Source organism: Malaya genurostris, chromosome 1 (assembly GCF_030247185.1).
Source record: "Malaya genurostris strain Urasoe2022 chromosome 1, Malgen_1.1, whole genome shotgun sequence".
Classification (NCBI taxonomy): domain Eukaryota; kingdom Metazoa; phylum Arthropoda; class Insecta; order Diptera; family Culicidae; genus Malaya; species Malaya genurostris.
The window spans coordinates 75683677-75696074 of NC_080570.1; the positions used below are offsets into that span (position 1 = coordinate 75683677).

Consider the following 12398-nt stretch of genomic DNA (forward strand, 5'->3'; position numbering starts at 1 on the left):
CACGCGCTCTTACACATGGCCAGTAGAAGTCGATAGCAGTCGGATAGAATAGACCGTGGGCCACGGGAAGGATAAGAATGAAAAAAATACCATAGTGAGAAGAAATAATATGTTTGCAATAAAAAGTTCAAAAATTACAGCCATTTATTTTTAGTACCCCGTTGTCGGTCGCAATTTCTGTTCATCTTAGTTTATTTTTGAGTGGCAGACAGTTAGCTCCTTGATTTTTTGTTTTATATGGCTATTCGTAGAAAATTCCTTTCAAAGGAACAATGCTGCTTTCGAAATAAGGAAATGTTTTAGTCATCAGAGCAAAGCAAAAAATTAAAATTTGGAGAAAAGGATTCGTACTCAGACAAACTTAAAGTGATTCCTATAGAGTTGGTTGAATGAAAAAAAAATAAAGAGTTGTATGCAAGACACGACCGAGCACGATTACATTAAACACCTTCACCGGCCTACGAGGAATTCTCGCTCCAAGCCAGGGAATAACTAAAGCAGAAATATGTTCGGGCATATATTTATAGATTCCTTTTTGTGCGATAGTTCATACTTCGCAAATCGGACGAGAAGTTCACATCAATGGCGCACTGTGATGGGCTGTGGAAACATAGGTCAATTCAAACCAATTTTTCAATGATATGCAATTGAAATACATAAGCTATGTTACCTCATAAGGTAAGGTTAAGTGTTTCCGAATCGATTGGTAGTTAAATGAACAGTCCATCAACAAATGACTGAGTTATAAGCAGAGCTAATAAAAGTCATTTTCATTGACTCAAAATAGACGAAAATGACGAGAAATTACTGTCACTCTCAGCTTCGCTTGCAAACATGACTGTAAGGGCAAATTAATCCATGTCCAGCCAATGAAATAAGCGGGAGAGTAGTTTTAAAAATTTGTTCTTTCTTTAATTTGCCCTTACAGTCATTTGCAGTTTTCAATGAAAATCCCATAGTACGCAGTGTCGATATTCAACCGAAGCTGTGAGAATCGAAAATGACAGAAAAAGGTTTCACAATAACTTTTACCTGTTGGTGCTCTCTTATTTTTTCAATAAGAAACTAAAATGCTTCGTCTGTCTTCGTTTGTTCTGGTGTCGGTCATTTATGAATGAGACAGTAAAATATTGAAAATGAAGCTGTTGGATTGGATTCTTTCATTGAGAATGCGTGACAATTTTAAGCTCTGGTTATAAGCGTTCGAATTACGACAGAAAAAGGTTACGCGATTAGTTTTGCATTTTTTAAAGCCTCGTATAGCGAAGAGTAAGGCATTTTTCAAACTAGTTTTAATCCACCTAGTGGTTTTATGAAGCCTGTTATCATATTACTAATATTTTCACAAATATTTCGAAAGGATTCTTCATAACTTTTTTGCATAGAATCGGTTCAGCCATCTCCAAGAAAATCAAGTGCAGACACACATAGACATTTTGCAACCCTTACGAACTGAATCATATGATATATGAAAAATATTTTATATTTCTAGATACAGCGAATATTCTATAACGTGTACTAAAAAATTCGGTTGTTTTCGAATGTTGAAGTTTGACTACGTGAAATAGTGTGGTATCAAATTCCCTTAATAACTAGTTGAACTAGGACTTGCTAAAGAAATTCTGCTAAGCAAAAAAGCAAAGATTTGCGAAATTTTTCATGATATCAATTTTACTCATGAAATTTCATGTGAAGGCATGTTTCATGATTTTTAATCATGGTACTGGCAATGAATTTTTATCTGTGCATTGTTCAAATGCATTCATAAAATGAAAAATCCACAACAAATCGTTCTAGGATTTCTAAATTTAATTTGGGAATTAATATGACATTAAGTTCAATAATTTACTAGTCTCGAAAATATAAACTGAACAGCGGTTTGAAAAAATATTCACAAACCGAATTTAAAAATTCTAAAATATAAATTATTAATATCCACTCACCAAGCATAAACAAAATGTATCTATAATTCCTGAAGAGGAAATACAACAGGATTAGTTACAACGAGCGAATTTATTAGTTTTCAATGGAGATGGTGGAGAGAACGAAGGGGTGGTCGAGCGGAAAGAATTAAAATTAGTATTATAACTGCAAAAATAAAGAATCATGGAATAGTCGTTGTATCGCATTACGAGAGAGATGAAAATCAAATTCCTGTGAGCAACTATTGAATAAACGGCACAATAATTGGTTCTAGCATGGGGAATTCGTATAAATGGTTGAGAACGAAGACTTCGACGATGAATGTCAAAATTGATCAATTGTAGGAGATCAGGACTGTCAACACGTGATTGAATTAGATCAGCAATAAAGACAGCCTTGCAAACGTTCCTACGTACAGACAGCGGATCTAGCACAATTAGCCGACAGTGATCTTTGTAACTAGGAAGGTTGAAGGGGTCCCTCCATGGTAGATTGCGGAGTGCAAATCTAACGAATTTGCGTTGAACACTTTCGACACGATCAATGCAGATTTGATAATGAGGCGACCAAACGATAGCTGCGTACAAGGGTGGCAAAAACTCGCTCATAAGATTCGATTTTTTCTATTAATCAGCTCACCTCATGATTTACGATGCAATCCGTAAAATGATGGTAAAGATGAAACTCATCGCTGATCTAAGCAAACACACTCACCTATACAGAGCACCGCTGACATCAAATTATGATGGTATTGATGGTTCTCAGTTTTGATTTCATAGCATTTAACTCTCATTCCTAGTTTTAAAAAGTGAGTACTGAGTTTGGCATCACCGTACGAGCTACACCGGTGAGTGTATGCCTAAACCACAGAGCTGCCAACACGACCCAGCTTTTCGGTTTTGTTTTTGCTGGTACTCAAAACGAGCACGTGCATTAATGTACGAAAACAAAAGTCGAATCGTAGCGTGATGTTCCGTAGCGATTGAATTTCATGTCTCGAGCTAAACACAACTGGCTACTAAAACCGAATTCGTTTTCCAGCATACGAAAACATGTCTTGAGAATTGGATTGAAATGGCATCGATTCGAACGTTGGCCGCCCATGGCAACTCTGTTGGATGGGGAATACAAGCGAGACAGTCTCACAAGAATCTGATTCAATGTGTTGATGTACAAACACATCAAATCACAACTCACAAATCGTCTCTCAGTGGGTTCTAATATTTGATGTGCACTCAGCGCTCATCTGCTGATTGCTTGACACTACGATGTTGAGACGATGTTTTCTCTACACAAATGGTTACCCAGTTACTCAACTCGCTCAGCGATGCTTCTGAAACCGATTTGCAGGTGAGCTGAACTCGGTGATGATGAAGTAGGGAGTTGATTATTGCCAGCCCTGGCTGCGTATCCTAATGTTGATCGAACTAGCGCACAATAAAGAGTCTTCAGGCAGTGTATATTGGTAAAGTTCTTAGTGATCCGAAATATGAAGCCTAAGAGTTTAGAAGCTTTCGAAATTACATAATCGACATGATTCTTGAAATCCAATTTGTGATCGAGAATAACACCTAAGTCCTTAACCGAGGATTCACGTTTGAGGACATTTTGCAAGAGATGATAGTCATATGTAATTATTGAGCGTTTTCGGGAAAAAGATATAATGGAGCATTTGGAAGCGTTTAGTACCATCCTGTTATTGTGGCACCATTTCGCGAATGTGTCAAACTGAGCTTGCAGAAAACGTGCATCTTATAGTTCTTTTATAGGATGATATAGTTTGAAGTCGTCAGCAAATGATAGTTTGAAACATTTCACGGAGAGATCATTGAGGTAGAGTAAAAATAGAAACGGTCCTAAGTGGCTTCCTTGAGGTACTCCAGAACTAACAGTAAAAGGAACTGTTGTGAAGTTTCCTATTTTCACCGACATCTCGCGACCAGTAAGATATGAACGCATCCAATCCAGTAAAGCGCCACTAAGGACCAGTCTGTCGAGTTTAGCAATAGTTATTTGATGATTTATTTCATCGAATGCCGCTGAAAAATCTGTGTAGATAGCATCAACCTGTAGATGCGATTGTAGAGATCGGATGATAAAAGATGTGTAAGCTACAAGGTTGGTAGATGTTGACCTCTTAGGGATAAAATGAATGATATAAAAAGCTTATAAACTGATATGATATGCACTTCAAAAACTATTTATTTTTATATTTTTAGAAAACATCTTACAAGGCAATCGCAATTCCTCATAACTTGTTAGAATATTATTACGTTCTTCTATAAAATGATACATAGTATGAATCAGCTAGATGAGGTATAGTCATCATGCTAAAGCTTTTGATACAACAAGCGTTTTGTAGTAGGGGCCGTACAATCTACAATTTTTCACATATAACGATAGCAAATTTTCACAATCATTACAAAACAAGTACTAAACTATGCTTTTCCATTCATTAAAATAAAATAGTTTTAACACTTCCTAGAGTAATAAAAATATTGGGTTTCTTTTTTCGAACCGGAAAATATATAATCCCTTAAGCAAACCTCTGATACAGTGAACTTTTCAAGCTCCTTATAATTAGTGGAATCTGGATGCATGTAATATTCCAAATAAATCTTTCATGGTACGCTATACTTGTTAACAAACTAAAGAATCGCTTCAAAACCCGCTTCATTGGGCCACGTGAAATGTATCGAGCAAGTTAGGCATAAGGGTGTCATGTTGCCAAAAACCAATCAAGCAAAAGCAAAAATTTCACGGAAGGAATGTAACACCGGGACTTTGCTTTTTCATGCACACTAGACACAAATTTGCGTTTATATACTAGCGTATTGTGGCATTAATTCGAGATTTTTGGTTGCCTGAGTCAGATTCTCATAAATATAACAGAAGGCTTAGTTATCTACCTTCTACCGAGTATCAAACAATGTTTTCAAGATAGGATCCTTTTCAAGTGTCCTTAAAACGCTTCGAAATCTTGTAATAGATCAATGAATAGCTACTATTCAAATTTATTTCTAGCGCCTAAAATTAATTTCTATTTCATAGAAATAAATGTTAATGGCAATATTATCGTGATCACGTATGGAAACGGGAAATTTTATCAATAGTTTTCTGTTACGGAGATGAAATGTACGAACTTCTAGTAAACTTTCCCAAAAGTCATATTTGACCTCACAAACTGTCTTGACGGCCGCCATTATCTCCCTTTACCTACTTTGGGTAACAGTTTATCTCATCTTTCATCTGTTCGTGCTCCTCGTCGATGTATGAAAATCTTGGTGAAGTTTTTTTTCTCTTTCCTTCTTTCGTTGCGTGTTCTTTGCTATTGCAAGACTTCAGCAAACAAAGTTTTCAACCCCCCCGAGTCCGAGAAACATTAAGCACAAATTGGATGTTACATATCTATTCGGTCGCTTTTTCACGGTGACATTTGGGGCGAAATATTTCGTTACTCCCAAACTGGGGGCAAACTGTCCGAAGAGATACTTTTCCGTTTCAAATTTGTATACATCATTAGCAAAGAGAGTGATAACTTTTGTCACACATTCCTGGCATCCCCTTCTTAGTTATCCATTGAATATTTATCACAGAAATAAGGAAATGAAGCACTCGTGCGAGTCACCGCGTCAGACATCCCACTGAGAATCGTGTATATTTTTTTTGCACATCACGAAACAGATTTCTTGTTAGTGGGATAGTTTTTCAACAAATGTTTGAACGGTTGCTGTAAATGCTGTTTCGTTACGACGGGAATCAATAGAATAATCAATTCTTAACTGCCGTCGTGCAATTTACCGTAATGAATCGTATTTAAATTTTTCTGGTTCGATTATTTACAATCGGTTTTTCAACTACTAGTGACACAATGGAAGTGAATTAATTATTAGATTAGTAGAACTGTGATTCTTTCATTCCATTTTGAATTCTAACCAAATGTATGGCTGAAAAAAGTTAAAATGTTAAATGTTAAAAAAAGTTGCAATGCCATAAACACTGTTGCTACAATTCTAATGACTGTATTTAATTAACTCTCAAGTACATATCATCAACGCGTTTATGTATTAACATGTTATATGGAATATTATTAAACTGTTTTATTGCTGTTGAATCATATAAACCATATTCAAATTATGAATTGTTAAGTAAAATGACATTATACGATCAGCAGGATTGAAACAAAGTTTTTAACGTAAAATATAAGTATTCAATAATGCCACAATAAATATAAGACCGTTGGGGCGAACCCTTGAACTTAGCACCAAAACGCAGTAAAAAGCTGTGATCCAAAGCAGTTTCGAAGTTTTTTTTTATCAAGCAAAATAATACCTATAATTCGCCGCATCGTGAAACATGTATGTGACTCCCATGTGGCAATTTATTTTCGTATAAGCCACCCCGTTTTCGGCCATTCGGCATAGCCCTTTCTAAATCACGACAATATTTACACGGCTCTTAGCTCCTTGTATCCTTTTCCTCGCTTTTATTTACAAATATCATCCGGAAGCACATTTTTCTGAAATCCGTTCCCGGTGAACCAACCAACGACGCTTGGAGTCTGCCCAACCAAGAAAATATCCTGAATAAAAGACTAAATTGGTTCTGTCACCTGCCTTACGGAGCTGGGAAAACCACACCGTTTGGCATTAAGCAGAAGGCGATCGTCGATGCATTGAAATCCACTTGTACGACGCTCACGTATTGCTTCCTTTTCCCCCATTCACCGCGTTTGTATTGTGTAGTGCTTTTCCCCTGAACGAACAAATAAATATAGCATTTTTTTTCTCGAACGGCTATTGCTGCTTTCGTCGCCAGAAATGGTGTACTAGATTTGAAAATAGCCCATTTCTTTGACGCTCCGATATCCTTGCTTCGGAAATTCACAAGGTGAGTGGGATAGGGTCGAAAGTAAATCTAATAATGGAAGGTTCAGTGCGCACCACTTTCTTTCCTTCTGGCCATTGCTGACGGCCATCTGGGACTCTTCAGACAGATAGTGGACGTTCAAGATCTCGGGAGGTTTTTTTTGCAGCTTGCTGAGGAAAAAATGTTCCAACACCTACCTGTTCTTTTTTCAGCTTCATTAATCGCAATGTCCTCGAGAATCGTTGGTTCCGAACGTCCTTTCTGGTTTACACTGTAAGCAATCAAGTGAAGGGTTGGCGTGAAGGAATCACTGGGGATTAAATCTGAAATTGTGAAGGTAAAAAGTAGCATTATTGCGTGAAAAATTTATGAAGTTCCATGCAAATTGTGTCGAGTTGATAAAAGTGTACTAAAATAAATCCTGTGCAGTGGAGTGGGAATAGTTATTTTCATTTTAAACGACGAAGAACAAATAGACTGTACTGTTCAGATCTTTCTACGGGTTACACATTTTGCATGTTTTATTTGTTACTCATGTAGAAAGGTCGTCGTATTTAATGTGCAAGAGTTAGAAAATGAGCTCTTAACATCTTCTGAATTCCGAATATTCTGAATCTAACTTTTCACAGAGAATTCTTCTACAGGAAAATAATTTATGTGTGAAATATGTTAACATCTGGTACAGTGCGGAAGAAAATCTCTCAATCCTCCTGACAAACATACGACTTTATTCACCAATTTCATAGAAATCTATGTATATATTTTCAAACTAAGTATTTCTTATGCGAAAATTAATAAGAATAGCTACAAAATTCACTATCATTCCACTAAAGTTGTTTGTTTTTGATTTTTTTTTCGATCCGGCTTCCCGCTCCGGAATTTCAGGGTTATGAGTGTCAAAAATTTCAATCCTACCTAATTTCTTACAGGGTCCGGCACTCGAAGTGTAACCAATTAAAAAGGCCATAAATTCAGTTTGGAAAATTACTTTTACTTAATTCAAAGTACAAAATGTGTAAAAATAATACAAAATTCAAAATCAATTCACTTTTGCTCGATATGACCACCTTTTGCCTTGACTTGATGACTTGAGAGAGCGAAGGAGTTGCTTCGTTTGGCCGAAAGCGGTCAATTTCCGAACATTGTATTTTCTGACGAGAAAATTTTCCCAATTGAGCAATTCGTAAACTCTCAAAACGATAGGGTTTACTTGACCGACCGTTCATACGAGAATTTGAGTCATCGATTGGCCACCAGGAGGCAGCACCCGCAACAGATAATGGTTTGGGCCGCTGTAACCGCAGATGGGCGCTCTCCAATCGTTTTCATCGAGCCTGGCGTCAAGGTAAATGTGACATATTCTCGGGAAAGTATTCTGGAGGTTGCTTTGAAGCCGTGGGCAGACAAACATTTCGGTGGCAGACCATGGACGTTTCAGCAGGACTCGGCACCGTCTCACAAAGCTCGAGTGAACCAAGAATGGCTGAAAAACAACGTTCCGAACTTTATCACGTCCACACAATGGCTCTCGAATTCACCAGATGCGAATCCAATCGATTATTCTCTTTGGGCCATTTTGGAGAGGAAAGTCCGAACTAAAAGATACACCAGTCTCGAGGCGCTGAAAAAAGTTATTGTCCGCGAGTGGGCCAAAATACCTGCAAGTCACATTCGGCCAAACGAAGCAACTCCTTCGCTCTCTCAAGTCATCAAGTCAAGGCAAAAGGTGGTCATATCGAGCAAAAGTGAATTGATTCTGAATTTTGTATTATTTTTACACATTTTGTACTTTGAATTAAGTAAAAGTAATTTTCCAAACTGAATTTATGGCCTTTTTAATTGGTTACACTTCGAGTGCCGGACCCTGTACATACCAAGCGTACTTGTACTGGTACGGAAGATGAAAACACAACACCGTCACTGACACTCGGATCTCCGGGTCTCAGTTCAAAATCGGTTTTCACAGTGATTGTATAACCTTTCTATATGAGAAAGGTAGAAACGTCGCGTTTTCGATCCATTTTTCTCCACTGTGCATTGCAACAAACATTATGTTTCGTCCATTTTTGTTTAGCTTTTAATATTGTAATACGAATACGAATAATAGCTATGTTATTTCAGTGTTATCCTTGGTAGATAAAATCTGTACAGACTTTTCAAAAACTCTCGAAAATAAAAACGGTTTACCATATAGCCAAACAGGATATAGTTGCATGCTGATCCAGCTTGCTCGATAAATTGGGATGTTGTGATGTGGCTCCACTCAAATCTAATTGGCTGCGAAACGTCCGTGGAAATCGGAGATTATTTAACAGCACCCTTTACTGTCACCTCTAAAGGTCATTAAGGCAGCTATTCAGGACCGATAATATTTTCATTTTTCCTCAACGCTTTAAACTATACAATAAAATTTCACATTGCATAATAATTCGACGTTATGTGATTTTATCGCAAACATTCTTTAATTTTGTAAGATAATAAACCCTCGCAATTAATTTAGAAGCGAGAATTCCTCTTTAAAGTCATAGAGGTCATTCTTGACGCCATACTTCCACCTTTCATGTTGCCAATATATATATATATATATATATATATATATATATATATATATATATATATATATATATATATATATATATATATATATATATATATATATATATATATATATATATATATATATATATATATATATATATATATATATATATATATATATATATATATATATATATAATTCTTTATATATATATATATATATATATATATATATATATATATATATATATATATATATATATATATATATATATATATAATAAAATAATAGCGAAAAAAGTGTGTTGCTAATGTTCTCTGGTATGCGTGGGCCGATCTTCAAATGATTTTTTTGTTCGAAAGGTGACGTTTATGTGGAGGTTTTAGGCTATAGTACATAAGGAAAATCCTTCGGGAAAGTAGAGAAAAACTAGAAAATTGGATCGTTTAGGGCATATTCAGGAGTGTTCTAGTTCTAGATGCATAATTTATGTCAGTTTTAAAATTTAAATCTAGAAATTATAACAAAATAAACTGGCAGCCCCAGCAGCGTTTTATCTGTGTTTCAAATACAGAAAAAATAGAACGGCAATGTATACCAGTTTTAAATTTGACAGTAGAACTGGTCGAATAAATAAAACTAAAACGGATTGCTGGGGATACGTTTGTTTCAGTTTCATTTACATTATAGACCACCCATATGAATCTTGCAGCTGCTGAATTTGCTCTTAGAATTGGAAGTTTTCCACTCAATGCATGCTAAGATCTCCGATGATTGTTCGGCGCGTATCGAGTTATGCAATGCTGCTGCCGCTGGAGAGCAAAATATGAAAACTAGATTATTAATAAAACCGTTTGGCGCCAAACGAGCTGATTTGTGCAAAAATTTCACTGAGCCTACTTGATTCACGTGTTTCTTTATTTCGAATCACATGTTCAATTTAGTAAAGGCGCCAAATGAACAGCATACAGGTTTCCATTTTCCGATATATAAATTTGGGTTCAATACCGTGAAGTCAAATTATAAAACGACTATAAGAAAAGAAAGTGTTTTTTTTTATGATTCGTTGTTTTCTTAAAATTACAGAAATGTGAATTGTATCTTCTTGATAGATATAATTATTGCTTGCACAATGCACTGAGACAACAGGATCAGCACACCTCAGCGGCTACTTCAAATTAAGACCGTTAACTCCAACACCAAAACTGTTCGGCTATCTACTTTTTGGAACGATTCCATTCGAATTAGAGGGATGTTTTCTGTTTTTTTTTTCGGCTTAAATTTTTCATAGGCATTTTCCGTGCTATACATTTGAAGGTTTTTTTGGACGGGGTTTTGTGTAATTTTTTCTCGAAACGACTCCGAATTTCGCCAATTGCCTCGAATTACAAGCTCGGGTATTTTATTTATTTATTAGTGCAAACACCTTCAATTGACCCAAAAACGCTCCAAATTTTATCAATTCAGAGTACTTCGAAATTTCAAGTTATTTGCATTTGAGTGGCTATAAACAGTCGTCCAATGTACTCGAACCATTCCGTTTGCCTCCTGTTTTAAAATTACATCGATTGAACCGAGATTTGGGAACTCATCGACATGTTTTACCTATTCGAATGATCCACTCTCTTGCTCATAAACCGTCAAACTGATTTTGGTTGTATTTTGCTTGAATCGTTTGGGACTTTTAAGAGCAGGAAAAAACTGCTATAAAGTGCGTAGTGTACGTGTGTACCTGAATTGGGGAAAAATGTTGAGATCGAATCAAAAACAATTGTCAGATGATTCATTTTTACAGAACTCTCTACCATTCTACTTCACTAATCTCGAGCAATCATGAGGGTTGTTCGATTATTCTAATTTAAGAGTATTCGAAATAATTTCCATCCAAAGATCATTTTTGAGCTGTGAGAAATTCACAGGGACAGCAACAGGTACAGAAATAAAAGGAACAAGTACATAAGCTAAGTTCAAGAAAAAATAAAGTAGGTGCAGGAACAATTGCAGAAAGTACAAAACCAAGTACAGAAATGAGGTAAACAAGTATTGGAAGTACTGGCACAATTGAGTGCAGGTACAAGGTACAGAATGAGCAGATGGTACAGATATAAGTACAAAAGTTACAGGACCAAATACATAAAATACTGGAGCAGATACAGGAAGTACAGGAACAAATTTTGAAACAAGCACAGAAAGTACAGGAACAAACACACAAATTACAGGAACAAGCACACGAAGTACAAAATAAAATGCAGACAATAGAGGAACAAGTACAGAAAAAAGTCTAAAGTTCAAAAGTTAATCGCAAATGTTGTCGAGACAACAATTTTGAATGGCAAATTAGAAGAAGAAAAAGTTTTCATTTCACGCAATCCAATGATTCCCACTGATATTGCATTTCAATTTGAACGTCGTTTTCTCATCCGTTTAAGTTTTCGTTATGAGCCTGTAACGTGAATTTAGAGTTTAGTTTTTTTCTGATGGTAAATTGTACGCTGCCTGTTTGCGTTTCGCAAACCATCGGTTTTATATATTTTGTCCTGTTGTCCGCGATATAAAAAGGTTGTGGCCACTATCACAGAGCATTATAATGATATTTTTCTCCAATAATCATAAAAATTGATAAGTAGTTAAGATTTTCTACATCTAATCTAATATTATTGCGCTACGAAGTGTGCAGGGGTCCGCCAGTACCCATATATAATGCTTAAAATCGATCTAGTGCTTCCGTTCTCACGCCAGGATATGCAACCGAACAACTTCAGAAATGTTGATATTTCTGTGTTTACTTACTATGTATAAAAAGTCATACTCATTTTTAACGAATTATTGATGATTAAATTTACGTTTTAGTGAATTATTGTTCATTAAATATATTTCGTGCTTGCCATATGCTGAATCGAGGAAACAAACTAGAAAGATCAGCCCCTTTGAGTTGTTCGAGCTATTGATGTGGAATAAAAATTTTTATTCACTGATAACTTCAATAAAACAGTTCAGTCAGTTAGTTTTGTTAGAAAATTCAGTAATGTCGAGCACGCGATTCTAGAAAATAGATTAAATTTCACTT

At 35.8% G+C, this 12398-nt stretch overlaps 1 protein-coding gene across 2 annotated transcripts in view; it reads right to left on the bottom strand.

Moving 5' to 3' along the window:
- Window positions 1-12398, bottom strand: part of LOC131440502 (uncharacterized) — a 591719-nt gene that overhangs the window by 59899 nt on the left and 519422 nt on the right. For both annotated transcript variants that reach the window (XM_058611827.1, XM_058611826.1), the window contains exon 15: window positions 6990-7115. In XM_058611827.1, coding sequence (XP_058467810.1) covers window positions 6990-7115 — 126 coding nt within the window. The remainder of the gene's footprint in view (window positions 1-6989; window positions 7116-12398) is intronic.